At 53.3% G+C, this 24,247-nt stretch overlaps 2 protein-coding genes across 7 annotated transcripts; both read right to left on the reverse strand.

Moving 5' to 3' along the window:
* Nucleotides 1–138: 138 nt before the first annotated feature.
* ELMO3 (engulfment and cell motility 3) lies at nucleotides 139–9,400 on the reverse strand. Of its 6 annotated transcripts, none has more exons than XM_069793913.1 (20): nucleotides 9,239–9,399; nucleotides 9,127–9,167; nucleotides 8,934–9,006; nucleotides 8,807–8,857; nucleotides 8,154–8,323; nucleotides 7,188–7,287; nucleotides 6,932–7,083; nucleotides 6,061–6,139; nucleotides 5,363–5,413; nucleotides 4,875–4,997; nucleotides 4,571–4,702; nucleotides 4,201–4,305; nucleotides 3,546–3,654; nucleotides 3,180–3,316; nucleotides 2,924–3,087; nucleotides 2,677–2,789; nucleotides 2,307–2,411; nucleotides 1,898–1,980; nucleotides 1,559–1,639; nucleotides 139–1,347 (listed from the first exon to the last, which is right to left on the reverse strand). In XM_069793913.1, the coding sequence occupies exons 1-20, from the start codon at nucleotides 9,314–9,316 to the stop codon at nucleotides 1,135–1,137; spliced, it is 2,160 nt and encodes a 719-aa protein (XP_069650014.1). In that variant the 5' UTR covers nucleotides 9,317–9,399; the 3' UTR covers nucleotides 139–1,134. The 6 variants fall into 6 exon arrangements, 5 of the variants coding, with proteins under 5 accessions (XP_069650014.1, XP_069650015.1, XP_069650016.1 ...); XR_011326558.1 differs by having other exon boundaries at nucleotides 1,329–1,347; nucleotides 2,307–2,425; nucleotides 9,239–9,400; XM_069793914.1 differs by lacking the exons at nucleotides 8,807–8,857; nucleotides 8,934–9,006; nucleotides 9,127–9,167 and having other exon boundaries at nucleotides 9,239–9,398.
* Nucleotides 9,401–9,591: 191 nt separating this feature from the next.
* Nucleotides 9,592–24,212, reverse strand: E2F4 (E2F transcription factor 4). Its single transcript, XM_069793925.1, has 10 exons — nucleotides 24,018–24,212; nucleotides 22,185–22,294; nucleotides 21,468–21,629; nucleotides 20,899–20,942; nucleotides 18,051–18,112; nucleotides 17,412–17,697; nucleotides 16,165–16,356; nucleotides 14,921–14,968; nucleotides 12,275–12,319; nucleotides 9,592–11,930 (listed from the first exon to the last, which is right to left on the reverse strand). The coding sequence occupies exons 1-10, from the start codon at nucleotides 24,162–24,164 to the stop codon at nucleotides 11,815–11,817; spliced, it is 1,212 nt and encodes a 403-aa protein (XP_069650026.1). The 5' UTR covers nucleotides 24,165–24,212; the 3' UTR covers nucleotides 9,592–11,814.
* Nucleotides 24,213–24,247: the final 35 nt, after the last annotated feature.

A 24,247-nucleotide genomic window follows, 5' to 3' on the forward strand; every position in this document is an offset into this window, starting at 1 on the left:
TCCAGGCTTCTTCACGCTCTGTGCCGCGGCTCCCACAGTGCCACAGCACCGTCCCAGTTTTTGCCTGCTTTGGCACTTTTTTGCCCTGCAGTCAGCCTGACGCCTTCCCCAAGCTTTTGGAAAGGACACAGCCCTGAGTTCTCCACAAGTGGTTTATTGTCCCAGTACATGGGAGGCAGAGGCACGGTTGGAGCCCTGGCGACCTGCGGCTGCAGTTGTTACTGCAACACCCCTGGGAGAAGCTGTAGGCATGAGGAGGTGGGGGCACTGGGGTGGGAGTCGTGGGGGCCGGGGAGGAGGTAGCTTGTCGTCGTGCAGTAGTGCAGCAACATGGCTGAAGTGTGCAAGTACCCGCCTGGGGGGGGGGGGAAGGCACCAGGATTGGCACGAGTGTTGGGCAGCAAGGGCAGACAGGGGGTCTCCTCCTCATACCAGGCATGGCAGCAGCAAGCCCCTGCCCAGCTGAAATGGTGTTGAGAGAGCAAGGGCTTGGACCCTAAACACCCTCCCCCCTTCCGGGAGTGGGAGCGCAGAGGGCTCTGCAGAAAAGTGTTTCAGTGTGGCATGGGCTGGGCAGGCACACCGTGCTCTGGAGATGCCGTCTGCTTGCCAAACCGATTGGAAAGGGGTGTTTTATCCTTTTTTTAACCATTTTCTTGTCGAGAAAGGATCCCCTATGCTGACAGGGAGAGCCAGGCAGTGCGGATTCGTACCTTTGTAGTGCTGCCCCTCCCCTCCAGCTGTCCCAGGGCTGCCTGTACCTTTATTCCTGCCCGTATCCTTGCTCTCTCTGCCCAAAGCCTGGCTGCGGTGCGGGGGGGTCAGCCCCACCACAGAGGGGTTTGGCTGTTTGGAAAGTATTTTGTCTTGCCTGCCCATGGCAGGGGAGCAAAGCAACTGGGTCACCCCCCCTCACACAGGAGCCTGACGCTTGATGGCTCAGCCCCGTGCTCTCGCAGGAGGGCAGGACACAGGCAAGGAAGGGTGGGCGGTTTGCCCTGGGATGGGCAAGGTGCAGGCAGCACAAGCCCGAGCCCCCAGCCAGCACTTGGGAGCAGGAGATGGAGGACAGAGCCTGGAGGAAGGGGTTTGATTTTGGGGGGTGTCAGGGAAGGACGGGGCACAGGGAGGAACTCACTGCTCTGCGTGGCTGAAGTCGTAGCAGAAGTTTAAGTTGCTGGGGGGCTTTGGGACAGGAGGGGGTGTGTCGGGAATGCTGATGTTCTCCAGATCCAGGAGCCGCAGCTTGAGCTCCATGGACAGTAGGACATCAAGGTCAGTCTGCATTCGCTCGCTCGTCATCTCCTTGCCCAGGAGCACGTTCAGCCCATCCGTCCAGAGGCAGAACTGGGGAAACAGAGCACGAGTGACTCTGGCACCAGCCTGGGGCAGGCGGAGAGCCCACCTCTCCCCCCACTGTGGCTCCCACCACAGGGAAGCCCAGGAGGCTGGGCTGGTGGGGGCTGGGAGGGCACACACGACTCCCTTCCCCGCCTGCTATCCCCTGGCAAGGACATCTGGCCGCAGTGTGCCTCCCCAGCGGGCCCTCGGAGCTCACCTCGTATCGGGTGGGGGCAATGAAGTTGAGGCAGTATTCCTCCACATCATACACGATGGAGAAGGCCAGCTCCAGGACATCCTGCGGGGACAGTGCAGGGATTAGCCAGCTTCTTGGCTGGACTCTTCCCAGCCCCGGTGGGGTTCAGAGCAGGAGCTGCCTCCCAGCCTCCTCCTCTGTGCTCCGGGAGACCCAAAAGGTCTCAAGCCACTTGAAAAACCTGCCGCCATCCATGAAACCACCCAACCTGCCACCATCTACCCACCACCAAAAACCATCAGCAGTTGGGGAGGGGAGCATGCTGGGCCCCCTGCGTGAGGCAGGGTGGGAGATGCTGACCTTGTTCTGCTTCCCGGAGCTCTTCTCCTTTGTGTGCGGACACTCCTTCCCCATGAGCAGCATCTTCATGTCTGCCACAGGAACTGGGGCAAGCAGAGGAGCTGTGAGTGCCCGCTCTCCTCTCCTCTCCCCCAGGTCCCCGGCACTCAGAGGCCAACAGAGCCCGAGCATGGGGGCTCACAGCCATCTGCAACTCAGGGGCTGGGGGGCTCAAGCCACTCTGCAGCAGCCTTTGGAGAGCCAGCCCGCCCCAGCCTGAATTCCCACAGCTCCCAGTCCCACACTACCAGCGGGCACTGAGCCAGGCACACGGGCAATTCCAACCTTAAGACATCCCCACCACATCACAGTGGGGGTGGGCAGAGGGCTCCCCTCCCTCCTTCCCACCTTCTTTTTCTCCATCACCTACTTTTCTCTGGCAGGCTTTCGATGGGGGGAGAGTCCACCCCCTCCTCCACGTCCCCATAGTGCAGCACCTTGTGGTTGGGTGACAGGCGGCAGTACCAGAGCTTGTCTGCGGCAGAAGGGCTGTTGGGAAATGCTCAGCCTCGCCCCCCCATGCTGAGGTCCCCATCCCCGGGTAGACAGAGCTGTTCCCTCATCAGCACACCCCACTTTTGGTCCCACCCCGTGGGTTAGCCCACACCAGCCGTCCAGGGAGCCGGGCACGCTACTCCCCACAGATTAATTGCAACTTCTTCCCAGTGGCAGGGGACATGGGGACAAGCCTCTGCCCCCCTCCCGGGACCCCCGCCCAGGAGCAGAGGGCTGGCACTCACCCTGCCTGCGGCGGCTGCTGATCTTGCGGAAGAGGGTGCCCTCGCAGAGGTGCAGCAGGCGCTGCTGTCGGATCAGCTCCAGGAGCTCTGGCTTCAGCCTCTCACGCAACTCCCTGGGGTGAAAGCCAGCAGAAGAGGAGCATGGCCACTTCAGCTGGTGCTCGCTGACCTCCCCAGCCCCACGGTGTTTCCCCCACCACCACAGCCCCCCATCACAGCTCCGGCTCCCTGCCCGCAGCCCACTCACAGCACAGGCACAGCCAGCGTCTCCTCCTGGTGCAGCCGCTCCGTCTGCCGCAGCTTCAGGATCTCGCTGTAGTTCAACGCATTCACTCTAGTCTTGAATAGCTCCAGGGAGGTGGGCTTGAGGGACAGGGTCCTGGTGATCTGCTCCCGCACCACCTGCAGCACCTGTGGGGCCCAGGACATCACCCCTAGTCTGGTGACCCTCCACAGAGCCTCTGAATTTGTGCATAGCCTGTGGCCCCAGCATCCCTTCACACCTTGTCAAAGTCCTCCTGGGTAGCGCGCATCTCCTTCCAGGTCTTGTTCACCAGCTGGATGCAGATGCAGAAGAGCTCTTCAAAGAAATGATCCTGCCCGAAGAACATAGGGTAAAAGGCCTGAGCCGTCTCCGAGCCTGCAGTGAGAAGGACAAATGATGCCAGACTCCCCAGTTTTTCCAGGGGATTTCAGTGTCCAGGAGAACCAGGACATTTCCTAGCCCTCCCTCCCCTTCCCCTGTTGTCGGCCACGCCAGAGCCTGGAGGCCCCACATACGCAGTGCCCTGCCCTGGCAGCTTGTCCCCACTCCTGCCAGCTGGCAGGCAGCAGGGCACGGAGATGGTCAAGCTGGAGCACACACATACACGGCTCTCCAACGTGCAGGATCTCGCAGAGGATCAGGGTGAGCTGGATGCTGCTTCGAGCGAAAGGGCATTCATGTTTGTCTTCCCGGCTGCTGTTCTCGAGGACAAACTGGAGGAGAGGGCCATTGCCTCATGTTACACGGGCCATGGAGTTGGAGGGCTGCCCAAATGGTGGGGATCAGACATCCCACACTCCTCCTGAACTTCCCAGTCAAGCTGTCCCCCCAGGTTAAGCCATCCCCAACAGAAGTAGTTAGCTCTCCCCAAAAACCAGCCCCAGCTTCTTCCTTCCCCTGCCGCAGTGTGGGAGCTGATCACAGGCAAAGCAGGTGGGAACGTGGCTAATGCCCTGCAGCCACTGGCTGGTTTTGCCCAAGTTGCCCTGGTCTGCTCAGATGTGAATGAGGCCTGGAAATCAAGCTGTGAGCAAAACACTAAAAATTATGGGGACCTTTCAGTGCTACCGGCCTCAAATGGCTGCTTCTACCAACAGGGAGGACTTGGCTCCACCTGAAAAGGCGCACCAGTAGGACACCTGCCCCAAAGGGACATCCTCGCCTGGGTTTGGCTGAGGACAGGTCACAGGGAAAGGAAAAGAAGATGGAGATCCACCAGCACCTCTCTGCCAGGGAGTTCTCTGGGAGAGTGCACGCACCCTGCTATAGGCGTTGGGGGTGTGCCTGGAGAAATACACCATGTTGTCGAGGGCGAGCAGTCCTGGCGGGGCACGGCGGAGGTCCTCCGCTGGGTTGCTGTTGTTCTAGGAGGACACAAAAGGATGCAATTTTGCAGCTGCTGCTTTCTTGTCCAAGCAGCAGAGTCCTCCCAAAGCAGCCATGGGGTTTGCCTTTTGAGTCCCAGCAGCTCCGCAGCACTTGCTGTTTGGGAGTACCAAGGGAGCAGAGGGAGGTACTGCGTGGTGGCCCAGCAGCATCAACAGGGACGCCAGGCTTAGGGAAGCCATCAGAAGGTGCTGCCGAGGCCGGCTGGTGGAGCAAGCGTGGGGCTTGCAGCGGGGGACGCACCATGAAGCCCAGCTTGCGGAACTCCTTGGCGCACAGGGATCGTCGGCGCTCGGTGCTGAAGTTGCTGCCAGGTGCCTCGGTCTCTGACTCAAAGGCAGTTTGGCGCAGCGACTGGAGGAGCTCCCGCTGTTCCTGGAGGGAGAGTGGAGATGCTGGTGAGGCCCACACAAGCAGGTTCTCCCAGGACAAACTGAAATTTTGAAATCAAATGTGCTGGGTTCACCCAAAGGTGAACCTTCACCTGTCTCTACTTGTACAGGTGGAAGAGACCAGGACCAGACTTGCAAGGAGAGCACTCTCAGACCTGTGAGTAGGGATCCATGGAGGTTCTCATGCGACGCTCACACAGGTTGAGGCTGACAGACTGCAGCACGTACAGATAATGGGCCATCTCATCCCCCAGCGGCTCGGAGCTGTGGATGATGTTCTACAGGAGACTGCGAGTGAGAAGGTTCCCCCAGGCTGCTGCTCCCAGTTCCTCCAAACCCAGGGCCCAATGGCAGCCAAAGCCCAACAGATCCTGCTGCTCAAAGAGGCATTAGGAAGCAGGCAGTTCCCCTCAGGGTTGGGCGAGAGCTGGGTGCACTGAACTGCAGGCAGCCAGGGGTGCAACCCTGGGCATGTGGGTGCCAGTGGGGCAGCACCCACAGGAGGCATCAAGGAAGGGATGCGGGGCACGCAGGCAACCCAGCCAGGCACCGTCACCAAAGGCTGGGGCTGAGGGGACGGGGCTGGGGAGGAACGACAGAGGACGAAGCACAGAGCAGACCCTTGACGAACCCAGCTCCTCACCTTGTGGATAAACTGCCTGATGTTCTTCTCCCTCAGGTAGTCCATCATGTCCTAGGAAGGGAAGTGGTTGTGAGACATTCTCCAGCTCCACACACCACTCACCCAAAAAAGCCTGTGTTCCCTTTGCAGCCCGCCATCCCCGCTAAGCTTGGCTTGGGGCCACAGGCAGGGTGGGGACAGAAAGGAACGGGCAGTCTCAGGAGTGACACCAGTGAGCAGGAGACCTGCCCCCAGCTTCCACTGCCCTAGCCCACCCCGGGGGGGCTCAAACGGATCCTGCCCCACCAGGCTGCCAGGACAGGTTGTGTCAGTCAAGAAGAAGCAGAGTGAGGAGGCTGACTTTAAACATCTCCAGGCACCTCTCAGAGCCCCGGCATCCCAGAGAACACAAACACTGCAGTGGAGGACTCAGCTGCCCAAGATCCCGTCACGGGGGGCCCAGCCATGATGGCCCAGACGTGCCAGGTGCTGGGTCTGGGCCATCACGGTCACTGCGCCGCCACCAGCCATGGTACTTCTCCTGTCATTTGAGATCTTGCATCCCTCCCCAAAACTACTCCAAGGGGTGTGAGACAGCAGAGGCCTCTTGGCAGAGCACCCCCATGACAGGGGCACTGTGGTGCTTGGATCTGCAATGCCCACCACCCTGCCATCAGCCGGTCTTGCCTACTGCCCACAGGCAGAGAACAGCCCCTTACCCGCCGCTCAGCATCAGTCGCAGCCAGCAGCAGCGCAATGAGCAGGGCCATCGCCTTCAGCTGCAGCTGGGCATTTGTCCTGCAGAAGGAGGAGGAGGAGGATGGGGAGAGTCACCAGCTTTGAGGATGGTCTTGCCTTCCCCAAGGCAGAGTCTTCTCCCCACTTCACTGCTGGACCCCACTGCATGGAGCTGGAGGACCCAGAGAGGCCAGAGCCATGAGTGAGCAGCTGCTGACAGCAGGGCCAGGGGTGAGATGGTCCCCGCAGCTGTGACTGCAGGGCACCCATGGATGGATCAGATATTGCTCTGCACACACCCATGGGTGCAGCATTTTGGAGCTGCAGGAGAACCCAGGGTGAAGAGCAGACTCCTGTCTGGCAGGAGCCCTGGGCATGAGCCTCTCCATTTTCAAGAAAGAAAAACCTCCAAACTGAAGAGAGTGGTATGAGGAAGATGAGGGAACGAAGAACCCACCTTAGCTGAGGGATTTAACAAACTCCATTTGTTCATTACAGTACCACCACCCCAAGTTGTAAGGAACATACTATTGCTCCTAAATATACCGGGGAAAGGGAAGAGCCAACACCAGAAAAAAATCTGGTCAGCTAAAGAATCAAGATATTGGAATGAAACAGGCCATGAATGAACACATGAAGGACTCTGACCTGGAAACAGGATGGTTTCCAGGATAGTCCACCCCTCCCCCAGCATCAGGGACAGGACAGGCTGATCTCCCACAAGTTGTTTAGGAAGGCACAATACAATCTTGTGCCAGGGATAGTCAGCAAGACCCAGAGAAATCTCCCCCATTGCCTCATCCCCACCAGCCTTGGGATGCGGGCGAACGGTGCTCCGGCCTCTCAACTTACACCTGCAAGTGGGTGAGAAGACGATCCAGCGTCACTTCTTTTTTAACTAGCTCAAAGAGGAGGCGACTGGTAGGCACCATGTTCTCCAAGATAGACAAGGAGAGCTGCTGCACAGATGCATCCACTGCGTTCATATTGACATAACTCACTATCTATGAGACACAAAACCATCCGTCGACAGCAGGCTGAGCCTGGGTGACGAGGGCAACAAGGAATTCCAAGGGCACAGGCTGTGGAGACTGCAGAAGGTGCTTACCTTCTTGATGAAGGCTGCACTAAGAGTCTCCCAGGAAACAAAATCATGCTCCATCAGCTCCATGAAGGCCTTCAGGGTGTGAGCTAGCATCTCCCCTGTACTGGAGGGACAGATAAGCAAACGCAGTGAGAATGGCTCCAGATACCTCACAGTCACCACTGTAAGACAGGAGTACAGTTGCACATTGGTGGGTACCTTAGAAACAGCTAAAGAAGCAGAGAGCAGTGAGCCGAAGAAGAAAGGAAAAAGAGACTGTTGGGTAAGAAATCAGACCCTCACTTAGTCATCCCAGGAAGTTGAGGCAGGGAAGTTCAACAGTTTGTGGAAAGCTGCATTACCACGGTACAAAGATCACTGCAGACAAGCCCTCAGGAAAGCCAAGCCACCCCAAATCCCTCCCTCTACTTCCAAGAAACACACGCTGTGTGGTTTTAGGCTCCACATCCTCTGTGAGATAGGAGCTCAGAGGAGATGCATCACATCCTGAAAAAGTTGAGTAGGCACTAGTATTTGGCAACGGGGGTTTTCTGAGCTGCTTGCAGATCTCTCGCAACTAAAACCTCAGGGCAGAGGGAGTGTTTGGGGTGGCAGGAATGAGCAGCAGCGGAAGCTAGGCTCATCACAGGACGTTTCCTGGTAGCAAAACCCATGAGGCTGCAGGTGACCCAGCAGCGAAGGGATGGAAGGTTCAAGTCTGGGCACATTCATGAGGAATCAAGACCACAGACCCATGGGGACCTTCCCCTGGCTGCCAGTGTGGGGGGACACAGCCACATACCTGCAGGTAAGGCGCCTGCAGAGCCAAGTGCCCCGCCACCAGCACTGCCCTTCATGCCACAGCACTGGGACCAACAAGCCAGGAACATGAACAGAGTCCATGCCAACGCCCAGCTGAGAGCTCATGCAGCATTAGCAAGGGAGAAGAAAAGTCAAGAACTGCAAAGGAAGTCCTCTCCTGATACTCACTCATTCCCTTCTTCCACAATATAGAAGATTTGTTTCAAGCCATTCCGGTTGATGAACTCCTGAGCAAAGGTAACGTCTTGGGAGAGGCTTGCAAGCTTCTTCAGTGAGTCAGTCTTCACATCTGAGTTGTTGCTCTGGATCCCGCTGTACAACTGCTCTGCTTCTTGGTCCTACCAGGAAGGAAAGAATCAAGCCAAAGGGGCTCATCGAAAGACAGCGAGAAGCTTGGAGAAGGCTGGAAGAGCTTAAGCACAAGTTTTGGAAGGAGGCTCAGGCTAGAGCAGCCCCAGTGAGGAGCTGGACCGAGAGACAAAGCCACCAGAGCAGAGACCAGGAGGAGCTGAGGAAGGAGGTCAAGCTGGTGTGACACTAAGAACGCTTGATGAGTTGGCCCACGCGTCCAAAGCATCTCGAGATGACTTAGTTTCTCTTCAAACTCCCCCGAGCTCTGCCGAGGGAGAATGAAGGTTGAGACAGGTCTCCTCCCCGCGTTATTTCTGCTGGGTCTGAGGCACCGAGAGGAGCCGTCGTGAGCCAGAAGTCACGGAGCGAGGCGGCGGCAAAGGGCTCGGAGCACCGCATCGCCCCGTTGCAGGGGGACATCCCACCACAGCAAGCGGCGGAGAAGGAGACAGGGGGACGGAGGGATGTACCGGGGAGGTGGTCAGCCGTAAAATGCTCCCGTTCTTAATCTCCCCGCGGTTCTGCAAGGGGAAAGCGACCGGTGAGCCGGTGAGGGCCACACCGGCAGGTCCGGGGGGAGGTCGGGGGGCACCTCACCGACTCGGTGATGTAGGTCTGCCGCCCGTCCGCGTACTGCAGGGCGTAGCGCTCGGCGTTGGGCAGGCTCCACCTGCGGCAATGGGCGGCCGGTCGCAGCGCCGTACGGCTGGCGCCGGTGGCCGCCGGGCCAGGCAGCAGCCCGGTGGCGGGCCGTCAGGGCCCGGTGGCGGGCGGCGGGGGCGGTACTCACGCGTCGCAGACGTCCTTGAGCACCGAGGCGAGGGGCTTGGTCTGCAAGCGAGAGGGCGGCCGTGAGCTGGACCGCGGGGTCCGGGGAAGGTGTGGGGGGTGCCGGGCGGTACCTGCTGGAGCTCGATGAGCTGCGGGATGGCTCCCACCATCTGGATGGCGATCTTCACCACGTCCTTGGGCGGCGGCATGGCTCCCGCGGCGGCACCGTCACCGCTCGGCACGGCTCCCCGCCCCGCCGCGCCGCAGTTCCGGGTCGCCGCCGCCGCCGCCGCCTCCCCGCCGGCCTCGATGGCGGTGCCGGACGCAGCCCCGAGCAGGCCCAGCCCCCTCACCTGAGCTGACGCGGGTTCGGCGGGACCCACCTCCCGCCGGGAAAGGGCCCGGCCCCGAGGGGGACGGCCGGCACCCCGCTTTTGGGGGCACCCCCTCCGTCCGGGCTCGGCCCAGGGGCGAGGTGGGCAACTCTGGAAAGTTTTTTGTTTATTCACGTCAGAGAACACTATACAAATATTACAGGCAATTTTTTTCTTTCCTTGCAAAAAAAGTATAAAAATAATCTTTATATATGAATCAAAAGTTCATTCGCGACTGTAAATTTTTCTCTAGGTGTCCTTTTCCAAAGGTCGTCTAACTGGTGGTGGCAAACATGAACACTCGGGAGGAGGGCGAGGGCCAGGCAGTACACGGAGAGCTCGAGCTACACCAAAGCCACGGAGCCTAACGCGCGCGCAGGACCGAGGGATGTCGGTCAGCTTCCTTGCTGAGGAGGGAAGGTTCGTGGACTAGCTGCATGCGGGCTGGAAGTTCACCCCCCTGCAGGGTCCCACGGCACCGCTGTCTCGCCGGCAGCAGCTGCCCGCTGCCACACTGGAGACCGTCCCGTTGTTCCTCCTGAATTCTTCAGGCTTTTCCCAAAGAGGACGCCGGTGCTTCAGGGCTGCAGAGAGGGATGGCTCTTCTCGAGGAGTCCCACACAGAACAGGATGGCCCGAGGAGCCACCTCAGGGATCCACATCCCAAGCATATACTCTCCTCACTTCTGCGGGCTCCAACAATTGAAGACTTTACATCCCATATTCCTGGTGCTCCAGCTGGCTGTGTGGTTCACAGGCGGTGAGCAGCTAAGCGGAGAAGTTAAACATCAACTGGTTACATGGCTGGCTGCAAGCTACCTGTCTGCAATGGCCAGCCACACTCCTGGCCTGGCGCTCTCTTCGGTAGTTTGCAGAGCAGGAAAGGCAGGACAGCTGCTACTACCACATCAGCAGGAAGACGTGCAAAACTGAAGACACTCCAATACAGGATCTGACCGAAAACCAAAGTCGGGGCTTGCAAAATACAACACAGATCCATCAGGGCATTTTACTCCAACTAAACTGCACAAGGATCCAAGACTGGTACCACCTGATCATCGTAACAAACCCAACAGCAGACTTTCCATTACAATGGAAGAAGGTACGAAAAAAGCAATGAAGAAAATCTTGCAGAAAAATGATGCAGAGAAAGCATCACACTGGGTAGCAACCTGCCACAGGATCAGGAATTGGGAGTGTGGGTATGGATACTAGAGGAGCAAATTCAAATATACAGAAAGCCTGATCCTGAGCAGATGCTGAGACAAAAAAAAGGGGGGGGGGTAAGCACTATTTTGACAACACCTACATAACTTGTCACAGCACAGTACTACTGAATTGTTACTGCTTGGTCGCCTTTTAGACAGTTGAAGGCTCAAGTGCAATGGTTGGAGAAGACAGCTATTTGCAAATATGAGCAGGCTCTGATGTACCTGGAGTACCTTACAGGCACCAGCTTGAGCAGTCTTACCCTTTCAAACATCTCTTCACTCAGGCAAAAACAAATAAAAAAATAAAATAAAAAAACCCAACATACTGGCACCTCTTCTTTAGCCCTGTAGAAACAGCACAGCTGCTGTACAAAGAGCCAGAGCCCCTGGGCTCATGCATCAGCAGACTGCTGAACACACAACCAGCATTCCTGCTGATGCACAAGCAGGGAAAGACTCAGCTCCTGGGTCCTACTAGGAATGCTCAACTCCTCAGTCCCACTAGGAGGCACAGCTGGCTAAAAAAAGTGCTTTTTCTTGCAAAACATACTAGCTTGGTCTTGAGTCACTGGAAGAAATGGACACTTTGGTACCTTTCCACCCTCTTCCCCTGTCGTTGTCATTCAGAAATATAACCACCCCAATCTGAACTGCTCACATTGAGAAATCTAGCTAACTACCTCCGGGCTTGTGAACTGACCACGATATTAGGGCTCCTTGTAGCAGCTGGTACCTAGGAGGTGCAAAGTGCCTCTAGGAGTGCAGGAAAAACCAAGGCATGCAGATTTGAGGAAGCTCGGAGAGGCACATGGGCAAACTCTACAGGTGAACTGGGAACACTCAAAACACAGACCCTTTGAAGTGAGGCCCAGGATCCAGTGGAGAGAGAGATACGGCGGAGCAAGTTGCACATGCACCTTGCACGTGCAACAGAGGAAGAGGAAGCAGCTACAGGGAGGCTCCCGGCCTGCAAGTCCACATCTCTTGGTTCTGAGTCCATACGAGAGCATCTCTGAATCGCTCACTCATCGAGCTCTAGCACAAAAGGAATCCAAAAATAGACACTTTCCAAAGAGTTACAAAACGGTCTGTGTTTGCAAGGCTCACAGCCGCACTGAGAAGTCAGAGGTTGAGGACAGGCACGTCAAAGAGGTCACAGACGCCTTCACTCTCATCCAGGTTATAGATGTAGTCATGATCTCCAGGTGGAGGGGAGAGGCGGAGCAATGGAGCAAACACTGGGGAAAGAGAAGCCCATGGTTGGTTACTAAACTCAGTGCTCCCACACTGAGCCAAGAGCTGCCAACGGGCGCTGAGCTGCGGAGCCATGAGGAGGCCACCTCACAGTAACAGTCTTTGAGCTTGCTTCAAGTCAGCCTTGCGATATGGAAGAGACAGGCTCTTCTGGTCCTCACACCTCTCTCAGGGACTGGCAGGACAGTGAGAACAGAGTCTGTGTCCAGAGCCCAGAAGAGATGAGGGTGAGTCTGTAGTCGCAAGACTGTCAGCTGGGTAAAGTCACACAATGTGGCCTTCCTTCCCTGGAGAGGCCACATCATGAGGGGGAGACTCAAAGACTCACCTTCAGATGACATCAGCTCTTCCAGCAGCTCGGAGTTCATACATTCTGGGAAAGAGAGAAGCATGGTTAAGCAACACACTCTGCTTTCCTGGTCTGCTCCTGTGTAGTTCCCCACCCTTCCCAGGGTGGTCCTCGCCCTTGTTATCCCTCCTCTGGCTAAGGCACAGTGTGTGCAGCAGGCAGTGGCAAAAGGAGGCTTGGCCCTCCTGCCACAGGCAAAGGAAATCTGTGTCAGACAATTAAAGCTACATCAAAAAAATTCTGCAGGAGGTTTCTGCTTGCTTTAGCTCAACCGCACGCCAGTCTCCTTCATATGACAGGCTGTGCCTTACCCCTGCGCTGGCATGCTAGCTGGTGCCCCAAACTCCTCCAGAGGAAACTCCTCAACGTGCATCTGAAATTGAGCTGGTAAAGCCTGACATATTCACAGTTGTCAACTACCCACCAACTTTGCTAACAGTGGGGGAAAAAAATAAAAACCAAATGAGCTGTTCCAGAAGCAGTAGAACTAACGAGCCTCCAGCTTCCTCCAGATTTGTGTCCTTTGCCCCCTTAATTTGCTCCCCGTGCCCCACAGCTGCGCTGTGGCTAATCCAGCCGTAGGCCCTGGCAGATTCACTGGCTGCCTGCTGCCAAACGGAATGAGCATCTGAGCTCTGCACATCCTTCCTTAATGGGCCATTAACTCTGCTCTCCCCTCTACTGCCCACAAAAAACTGTAAAAAAATTATCTCTGAAATGTCATTCCTTCCTCCAGTGTTGTTACTCTTGGCTAGTAGGTTCACAAGGCACTTGAACGGTAGACAAGCAGCCAAACAAAGCATGTGCAAGTCAATCTCTTTTCTTGAAGAAACTAAGCATTTGAAAACAACTTTCTGAATACCTCTCTCACTTTACCAAGTTAAGATAGTGAATATCTAACTCAATCTAACTGGGCTGATGAGATACTACCCACACTTGAAATAAGCTTTCCCAAAGAAACTCAGATGAGCCCATTTTCAAGACACTTATCCACAGCAGGCTATTTCCCAGCGGACAGGAACCTACCTGTCTAATTCAGTGCCATGAGATGAGAGAATTCCAACACTGAGCAACTAGACAGGACTAATACCAGCTTCAATAAATAGCAATTAAATGCAGAACCTTCATTCTTAGATCAGGGCTGGTAATATAGCAGGGTGTGTATATGTGTGTGTTGAAATCCAGGTTTCTTCCAGGATACGAGTAAAACAAGCAGTTATTAAGTACCCATTTAAAAGAGAGTTCTCTCCACGCAGAAAAAGTAATTCCAATACAAAACACTAAGGAAGAACTGCAGGCTCTTGCAGCTGAAACTGCATAGCCTGAAAGCAGCCACCAGTGCCAGGGCAACATTACTGGGATCACACACAGATGAAAGAGGCTGCATGGAGCATGCTGCAAGTCCCATTTCTCTGAGCTCTGTAGTGTTCCTTTTTTCCAGTCCCGAGTTTTGCCTCTGTAGCTGTCGACTCTGTTTTGTCCTTCACTCCTGCATCGCCATCTTCCCCCTCCAAATTGGGAAGAATACTCCATAAAACAACATACCTTACCATAGACGGCAAACACCTCCTTTTTAATAGTGTCCACATAGTCACACAGTACAGTTAGTTAGAGTTAAGCTAGATCTGCACGGGCTGGGGCCTTGCAGCAGTTTATGTCTCACATTGCAAAGTCACATTTGTTCTGCAGATGTACTCAGTCATTACCAAGACCTCATCCACCATGTCCAGCAGTGGGCACTGGGCAAGGAGGAAAGGTGCACTCCAGGCCAACTGTGGAGGCCAGGGCTCCTAGCACACAGATTGGAGGCTCACGCGTGCACATTTGGGACTGTGGGGTTTTTACGCCAAGGCAGCACTTTCACAAAGCACCTGCTAGAACACAGAACTAGGGACTGTTGTTGTACATATCCTGTCACCACAGAAGTGCTTGTGTGTACTCAGCTCTGCCTAGCTGTGGGGCTAGAAAGTATTCTGACAGCACTGAAGGGAAACGAATGTGCAGATAAGAAGAGTTTCCCAGTTTAGGCTTATGTTAGATCAAATTCCTTCACCTCTCCTGCCCTTAGCCCAGAGTCCGTCCCACCATTAGGCAGTGACACCCAGACATTCCTTGGGCAGAGGCAGAACACCTAACACAAGTTAACAGCATCCCCTCCCCTACTGCTCCAAAATTACTAGCACCACCAAAACCACAGAGGGATATTTTGAAGAGAGAAGACTCTCCCTAGATTATTTGCTTGGATTAGCCTCAGGCAGGCTACAGCTGAAACAAGACTAACAGGGATTTTTCTTTCACAGGGTGCAGACAAGTTGGAGAAGGAGCATGGGAAGCCAGAGCACAGATTAGCTTTGGCACGGGGACAGGAAAGCCCTCATCCGCACACTGTAGGGCAAACTCTAACAGAGGTTGCTGGCAACATGAAGACTGAAGAATACATACAGAAACCAGTAATTTTAAGAGTGCCTAACTACAAGTAGAGAGAGCCAGTGGCCACCAACAACCACAAGCACCATACAAAACCACAACCCCAAAATAACCCAAAAAGGAGTGAATAAAACGAGCTGTCCCACTTCTGTGGGTAGATGGGCACAGAACAAAGCCATGGTCAGGGAGTGAACGTACCTCTCGTTGGATCAAACATCTCTGACAGCTCTTTGGGAAGTTCCAGTACTGCAAATACAACAAACCAAATGGTTTGCATCGTTACACGAAGAGTCTGAAATGCTTTACAGCACAATCACCTACTGTCCTACTGTACTCCTTATGCACCCAAATCATCCTATGCCATTCAGAAATTGTGCTCCCAGACCCCATGTCACATACTTCTGCTGAAATGATAAGCAATAGAATACTTAAGATCGACTACTTTAAAATAAATCTGTAGGAGCCCTGAGACATGAACACGTTATCACAGTCAGCAGCTCTAGAATAATTCCCTGTATGTAAGCCTCATACGGTGTCAGCTTCCATATACCACCTCGATTTATCTTGTATAGGATGAGGGCGTGCCTTTAGAGAGTTAGCACAGGCCCACTGGGAAATGGTAAGCTATACACATATCACAGGCCTAATTCCACAATCAAGACTACTCCAAGATGAAGACAGACAGTTCACACTTCTCTCAGACACGCTAGCAGAAGTATGACAAAAGCACTGTGTGAGGTACATTTGAGGAAGATTTCCTCTTCTAACCATAACCCTCTAGCCTAGAGTGTTTCTGCAGTGAAGGTACACTTCAAAACATTAAAGCAGTGTGTCTTACCTAGAGGGTACTTTTCTCTCCTTGGGCCAGCCTGCCATTTCCTGGCATAAAGCTCAAATGTCCCTTTTTTAAAGCCCATTTCACCTCACCAAGCACATCAAGGAGCTCCCCAAATATACACTGCGAGATCATTAAGACCACAAGATGACTAAAAATAGATGAAGTATTCCTAAGCAAAGGAGGAAAACAGAGACAAGAGCTCTCCTAATACAGGAAAACTCCCCATGAGCTACAAAGGTGCTCTCAGTGATGGCTGGAAATTCTATAGCTTCATGCAGTCTCAAAATTGGACCTTGCACTACAGAAGGGACTGCAAGGGAATAATCCTACATGTAAGAGCAAAGACGCGTGTCATGCGAGTGTCCCTCACAGATTTTCTAGTATTGACATCACAGAAAGTGGCAGGACCCTAGACATGACAGAGTCACCTTCTCACCAGGTTCCCCAGCACCCTCACGGGGAAATGCCTACTCATCCCTTGCAGAGTCTGGCTGACAGCAAAGGCAGAACAGAGTTCAGCTCCTTCCTCCAGGCCTAGCAGCCTTTCCCTCGCTCCAAGCTGCATGCTTTTGGAGCAATGCATGAAACGAGGGTGCATACTCACTTCCTGTGGGGTCGGGCTTGATCGGCTCAAAGGAGGTAGAGGGGCTGGGTAGGACGGAGCTGCTGTCCAGCGAGGCAGAGGACTGCAGTGGCTGTGTATCTAACCCGGCTGGCTGGCTGGCCGATGCGGACGCATTGCCGAGGGGGTCAAAGTTGCCACTGCTCTTGGACTCTGCCGCTGCGACACCGCATTCTGGAAAGAGTCACAGACACACACAAGAATGTAATCTCCCACCAGCCCCAAAGCAAGCAGCTGCAGCACAGACCAAACCCTCACTGGCAATGCTGGCCAAGCACAAACAGCTGCACAGGAAGGCGGCTTCTTGCTTTCACCCAGCAAAAACTCCCAGGTCCAGCTGCAGTTCTGCTGGAGAGCAGTCTTGGTGGTGCCAGGCTGCACATAAGCCAAGAGCACACTCTCACAGCAATTAACACACGCCGGGTAGTAAGTAACACCAGGAGAAGCATGGCTAGCACACTGAGGGAAGTGTGGGGCTGAGGCGGCACTTAGGGTACAGTGTCCAGCTTGGCCATCCTCCAGTTCAAGAAAGATGTGGAAAAGAACCAGCTGAGGGCTACCAAGATGGCCAGGGGGCTAGGGCACATGGCCTACAAGGAGGGGTGGAGGGAGCTGGGCTTCTTCAGTATGGCAAAGTCTAAGGGCAACCTAACAGCAGCTTGCAGCTACCTGAAAGGCAGTTACAAAAATTAAGAACTTCTCAGTGGTGCCAAAGGATGTAACGTGCAGAACAGGCACGAGATGCAGCTCAAAGGATCCAGACATCAGGAAAAAGGAATTCACTAAGAGGGTGCTGCAGCCCTGGAAGAGCTCACCAAGGAAGCTGGGGATCTCCACTGCTGGAGGCTTTCAAAATTTAGCTGGACAAAGCCACAAGCAACCTAACCTAGAATTTTTGACAGTCTTTTTTCAAATTGAAAGTTGAACTTGAAAAGACCCTTTTACAAACTTCTGCTAATCAATGAATCTGTGTGATTAGTCTCTCCCTCACCACTGCTCCTACAGGCTGCCACTACCCCCACAAGCCAAGTGTCTCATTTCTGTTAACACAGCCAGTCCCACTAATCAAGACATAAGAAAAGGCTCGCTGCAGCAAAGGCAGGGGTGCCTCCCTTGCCAGGAGCTGACGATGCTGCATGACCAGCAGGGCCAGCCCCAGCCAGGCCAGGGAACATACTCTCCTTTGCCAGCCACCATCCTGTTTCTGCCTCCCGTAGCCTCCCTCTCACCTGTGCTTGTGACTTTCTGCGCGGGAGGGCTATGGTCCTGAGTGCTGGTAGGTGTCGGTGTAGAGGGCTGGGTGCTGCTGGGAACAGATGCCTCCTGGAAGTGTGTGAGCGGTGGTATCGGCGGTTTTGAGGGTGCAACTGCCTGGCACTGAATGAGGTCTTCAGGGGGAGGGACAGGTAGTACGACAGGAGGAGAGCTCCAAGCATCTTTGTTTACTAAGAGAACATCAATGGGACCACTTGTGCTCTTCAGATGGATCTGATACTTCTTCTGTCCATTTAGGCCCTGAGAAAAGTCAAAAGCAAAACACAATCATATATTAAATGCCCTTTTCAAACAGAACAGGAATTTCCCAGAGGCAAGACATGCTAGCCAGACAGTTCAGCATGGTTCCACACACAATTCCACTGACTCCCAGGACTATCCTCTCCCCTGGTGCTCCTCCAATTACATACTTCTAAACAACAGAGCTTTCTGGCAATTATTTAGTATCTGGAGCCTTCCTTGGGTTGGCAGTTCCTCCGACTCCCATCAAACCCCTTACTTCCAATTCCCAGCTTGGTCAATCCAGCCACAGCTGCCACTCTGACACACAAACACACACACACACTCCTGCACTCTGCCCAGTTATCACTCACCTCAGGGATGGGAACCTCCAAACGGGTGCCTGATGGGGCTCGAATAGCAAGGAGGGTGTCTCCTGTGAAAACAGACTGGTCAGCATTCAGCAGGCACAAACTGTCCTGACAATAATTAAGCACTGACAAAGGGCCCCTCCTCAAAGCCCCATATCTCCTGCCCTGTCTTCCATGGAGGACTGCCATTTACACCCACATGAGCTGCTAAGCATATCATACAGCTCCCAATGTGCCAGCTGCCCAGGGCACAAAGAACCTGTGAAGTTTCTCCCAAAGCAACCCTACAGTTTTTTAGCAGCGTCCTTAACAGGACTAACTTTTCTTTCTCTCAGAAGGGCTGGCTTAAATTCACTCTTAAGAACATCTGAATCCTAAGGGAATGATCCTTCATTCTGTTGTCACAAGCTTTTAGATGTGAATTATAAACAAAAGAGCACACAACTCAAAGAGCTCCACTGCCAGCGAAGAGATGGTGTCGAACTAGGCTCAGGAGTGAGGCTGCCAACAGCATGGCAACCTCATGCTGCAGTACCAATACCCAAAACCAACACTGCCCAGTCTCTACTGGTGAGAGAGCTGCCTGGTGTTAGCTGTATTGGACCCTGCACAGAGCCCAGCACATGCAGGGCTGGGAGCCAGGCTGACAGCATCCTTCCTTTTCAAGTTCTGCAGCTCCTTAAGACCTGTGCCCCTAATAACACAACAGTCACAGACAAGCAGCTTCCAGTCCGTATCTGGGTTTAGAGAAATGTGAACAGAGAAATACCAGCGCTGTGAACATTAAGACTTATTCAGACCGAGCAGCTAGCAGCTTTCACTTTGAATGTTTAAGCTTTAGTGTGGTTAGTATTCACACTTCACCGGTATTTTGCATTAAGCTTCACTTGATAATTAACACAGAAGATCCCCAGAGCCATGAGAGGGAGTGGACAGCAGAAGAGCACATCCTTTAATTTCAGGCAAGCAATCAAAGGTCAGATCAGCAAAAGGTACAAGGATTAAAAATACCACAGGATTTGTCAATAAGATGAGATTCCTTTAACAAATCTGCATTTAAGAAAAATATTGTTAAGAGACAAAAAAGCACAATAAAGCTTAAAGACACAAGCTCGAGCTTTAAGACCTGTTAGTTTCAAATACAGGTGTTGCATTTCTATCTCCCTTGATAGCTATATCCCAAATACTTCTACAAAACAGCGTACAGTGTGTTTCCACTTCCTTTTTCATTCTGCAAGTGGAAAATGCATCACAGCAACAGACAGGAAAATTATGTTTCCCAGTCACTAAAAACTAACATTTTTATTTTTTTTAATTAATCCAAATAATTAATCCATTATTTGACAAGAGTCCAAGCATGGAAATCTTCAAGCCCTAACTCACTTTGAGAAAGCAAGTTCAATAGCAGTCAATCAGAAAATCCAGGAGCTGAAATTCAGCCTGCACCACAGTTCAAGAACACAAGAGGTCCAAAAAAGAACCTCTGCAAGGCTCAGATGCTTAGGAGAGGAAAAAAAAAAGTGATGTAAGGCATATTCATACAGGCAAACTGAACAGACAATGGAAAAACATGGACCAAGCCTCTGTTCTAGAAGGAATTCAGATCTGCCCTAAGTAAGATCTAATCTCTGCACATTTTGGTGAGGTCTGACTTCAGACGCAAACTGGTTTACAAAAACCAGGTGCAATAAAATGCAAAACACTCAATCAACCAAGCAATAAGCTGTCTGCTGGTCTCCAGTAAACTCTTCCAGACTATTACAAGTTATCTGGCCCCAGGCACTGTCAAACTGAAAACACAACCCCTGCCCCCAAAAAGGGCTAGCTTAAATAAGAAGAAACAGTAAAGCGAAGGGGGTGATGAGGCATAAGTTACCAGCAGGAACTTGAGCAGTATAAAGTCTGGTGAACAAGGACAGCACACAAAGGCAAAAATGAAAAATAGAAGAGCTGATGAAGTGTAGGGTGAGAAGGGTGCTTGGAAGAGACAAGGAGAGAGTCAGACAAGGGTGAGATTATGCATGGCTGGGGGAGGTTAGGGTAAATAGCTTCAATCTCTGCTGCAAGCAAGCAGATGCAGGTTGCCCGGGGTCAGGAGAGGTCAGGTGTCCACCGAAGCAGAAAGGAGCTGCGACTCCACACCACTACAGCTGAGAACAGTTTATGTACTGCAGGCTGCCTTATTGCACGCTGGCCACCGGGGATTTTTTTTGGAGGGGTTCTACAGCTACCATCAAAATTGGCAATAGAGAAGAAACAGAGAGTCCTGTGGGTTTTCTTCACTTTTGCCCCACAGAGACAGGACATATGGCTTTTCATAGAGACACCTCACAGCTTTAGGAAGGCAGTACACAAGGGAGTGAGGTCACAGCAAGCGGTCCTGCTCTTCACTACCTTCCTCTTGCATTCTTGTTGGTAGAGGGCATGACGCAACTGAGGGACCACTTTTTATACTATTTCCTTGCTTACACCCAGATTCCTACCATGCAGTAAAATTTGCTTCCTATTATTAGAACATTGTCCACCCAAGCCCTTAACATCAAAGGCTTCTAACATAACACACATATACCCACATAGTGACACCCAGCAAAAAGACTTCTTTAGGAATAGCAGCAATGTTCCTTTAAACACAAGTAAAAGAAACCGCCTGCCCCCTCTGAGGGTGACAAGAAAGATACAACTCAGTGGTACACAAACCCAGGATGGCGTCAGAGCTCGCACTCCGTTTAACTTAATGCTGTTGGGCAGCCCGTGGTCTGCTGCTTCCTCTTTCCTGAAGAAAGGAGAGCAGCTGGGACAGACTGATAGGACTGCAATGTTACATCTTTACGATGCAGCACCATTTGCTCACCTGTGAAGCACTTGCAGATATCTTCATGTGTCACATACGCTAATGTTTCCAAGGTTAAGGAGAAAGGCTGCAGCTTCCTGCGCAGACAGAGAACTCAAAGGGCACCTGGCATTTCCTTCCTGAGCACAGAAATGCCATTCCCAGAAGGCTCTCCATGCCACACTCTGAAGTGGTCTGCAGGCAAGGTCTGCAAGCTACATACTCGTCAGAGCTGACACCCTAAGACAGGCAAGCCACAAGAGCAGCTCTGCACTCAAGAAAGTGGCACCTGTGACTTGGAGAGAAGCACTTTTCTCATCATGGTAAACGTTACAGCGTTTTGTACTTCAAAAAGCCAGACAAGAAACCACACACCACAAAGAAAGCTGGTTCCCAGGCTGGACAGAGTTACCCTAATTTCAAAGCCAGGCACTGCCTCTGGAGCCTTTCAGTGCAGATTCTCCAGCAGCAACAGGTCACCACCACCCCTCTGCCCTCGGCAGGGCAGCACCAACCCAGCCCTCAGGTCCCTGCCTTCCAGCCTAGCAAGCGAACATGGAGACAGAGTAATCAGTTCACACAAAGGATATCGACTGTTCTGCACATCTTCTGTAACGTTTTTGATGCTCTGCTGAACCCACATCTTCTGCTGCTCCAGTTCCTGTTCCCGCTGCTCCAGGTCCTCTATGTCTGCCTTCAGCTCGATAAGTTTGTGAGCTATTTCACGCGTGTTGCAGCCAGGACCCACCCCTCTGGGCAAAGTAAAAAGGAGTGACATGCATCAGCCTCTGGAGGCACTCAGACCAGCCCCATCCTCTCAGAGTGGTTGCCACCTTCCTTATTGCCACCCCTATCATACATCAAGGCTGGATCGCTCAGAAACCCTCATCTATACCCACTCTAGATCTCCACCTTCCTTCCAGCACAGCAAGGTCTGGTACATCTTCCTACATCCTGCAGACTGGCAGGGCTTTCCCCCATCTCCAGTGCCATGACAGGCATCTTTTCTAGCCCAAGGTGCTGCAAATACTTAGTTTGTACCAAAACAAGAGCTCTGCTGTAAGAGACACATGGTATGTACTTCAGCTTTCCTCATTACTACCATCAGCATAGCCCAGCTGGGGGAATTACAAGCGTGCACAGACCACTGAGGAACCTTGCTCCAAGCAAGGCATTTTAACCCCAGTGTCACTTAGATAACAGCCTCATGAAGCTCTGCTTGCCTGAAGAGGAGCAAGGCACCTGTACAACAGGACCCCAGGACTAGAAGGGACCTGTGAACAATTTAGACTTTCTCTGTCACTCACTTCCATTGGATGCTGTTCTTGGATTTCTTCTCGATCAACCCGATGCCTTCCAGGACATTTGTGATATCGTAGATCCGTCGCTTCTGTCGCACAGCCAAGGTATCTGCAGCCTGCAAAAAGGTTAGACACTGAACTCCAACCTCTCAGTCATGTTTCAATCCTTCCTGCCTATCAGATTAATTCCTGGCCAAGCAGTCTGCTCACCATCTCATACCTCTCATGTCCCAGCGCCTCAAATTACAAAGCCACATTCTCAATGTCATTACAACCATGAGAAGCCACTGCCCCTTCATTCCCTTTCTTACTCAGCCACCTCCCCACTAAGCACAAATCAAATTCCAGCCACCTTGCTCGCGGTGGATCCAAAAATCACCATTCCTCAGCAGTACTAGAAGACACTAGTCTGGCAGCCTAAAAATTCAGTGCTTCTTGAGGGTAAAAGAGATGGGCATGGGAAGAGGAACACAGAGAATTGTCTGCATGACTGACAACAGTTCAGTGAAGTCAAAATTCAAAAGGTCTTTTCTAAATCTGATCTGATACTGCTTGATAGAGAATCAACACCTTCTCAAGAGGCAGATTCCTCTGTTCGAAAGATGCAGTGCTGGGAGGAGAGTAAGCACGGCTGTAAGGCAGGAGCTCCTGAGCAGCCCTGGGACTTCCCTGCCTTGCTCACACAACTCTCCTCCCCTCGGTTTTCGGGACACACTGGACTGCGCTGATATGCCTGTTTCTGCTACCGCATGGCAACTAAGCACCAGCAAGAGTTAACATGTGCTGTACTGGCACAGCCAGGACCAACAGTGACAGTTCCCTCTCACCTACCAGTAACAGACCGGGACTTCAGAGACCCTACATGGCACAACTGATCAAACCACGCTAACAAATACGAATGCACTTAACAGCCATTTTAAGCAAGAAAATATTGCCCAAATCCAAAGATACAACAATTTGGCACGGGAGAGGAAAGAAGCCTACAGCCAATAGACTCCTCCAAACCATGCATCTTCAGAGCTTTCTGACACTCGTCTGCTGCTTGTGAAGGGTCAGAGCATGCTCGCACGCATATCCACCTAAGAGGTATTTGTATAAACCACAGCAAGGAACTTCACCTATAGAAAAGGCCAAGGTTTAAGTACCCTACGTGCCACAAAGACAGAGTTACTTCCTCTAGGTGAAGATCTTCAAAATACAAAAGCAAGGTACATTAATGGGCCACTTCTCCACAGCCTAAAGGCATCAGGGACAACCTTTGGCAGAGATGAATCTGACCACACTCCCCTTCCTGCTCTATGCCAGGGCGGGGCAAACCGCAGTGGGGAGGAACAGTTTCTATAGGTCTCTGTTTCTATATGTCTCAGAGGCTCTACAGGGCTAGATCATTTTGGTGCTGGTGATCAAATAGCACCTTGCTGCGGGACAAGAATGCAGAAGAGAAGATGACGGCTGAGCGGGGCTCCAACTGAATCACACAACTGCCTGCAACGTCAGGCAGGGTCCGCTGCCTCCTCTTTCCTGGGGAAAGCGGAGGAGCTGGGTGGGGAGAACTGCTCGGAAGGAAGCGGCGGGAGGGAATATTAGGGCGGCAGGTGCAGAGCCCCTTCTGCATGCCCTCAGCGCGGCTGGCAGCTCTGCCGTTCCCCCGGGGGACCCCCCCTTTCCCTGCACCTGCTGCATCGGGCGCTGCCGTGTCCCGACTCCCCCCCCCCAAAACCTGCCTCGGCCCCCGGAGAACCTGGCCCGCAGGAGCTCGGCTCCCCCAGCAGCAGGACCCCGGCCCGAGGCGGGAGCTCCCGCAGAGCCCCCCCCCCCCGGGGGCGGTGGGGCCCTCACCAGCTTAAGGTCGAGCACGCCGTCCTTGGCCTCCTGCAGCAGCGACACGAACTTGGTGGTCAGCAGCCCCAGGCTCTTCTCATGCCGGCTCGGCGCCCCCGCAGCCCCGCTCCCACCCCCGGGGGGCTGGGGCCCGCACTCCGCCATCTGCCCGCCGCCGGCTCCGGCCCCTCCGCGCTTCCGCTTCCGGGGCCGCGGGGCACGATGGGAACTTCCGGGGCCGGGGGCTG

This window comes from Haliaeetus albicilla, chromosome 10 (genome assembly GCF_947461875.1).
Source record: "Haliaeetus albicilla chromosome 10, bHalAlb1.1, whole genome shotgun sequence".
Taxonomy (NCBI): domain Eukaryota; kingdom Metazoa; phylum Chordata; class Aves; order Accipitriformes; family Accipitridae; genus Haliaeetus; species Haliaeetus albicilla.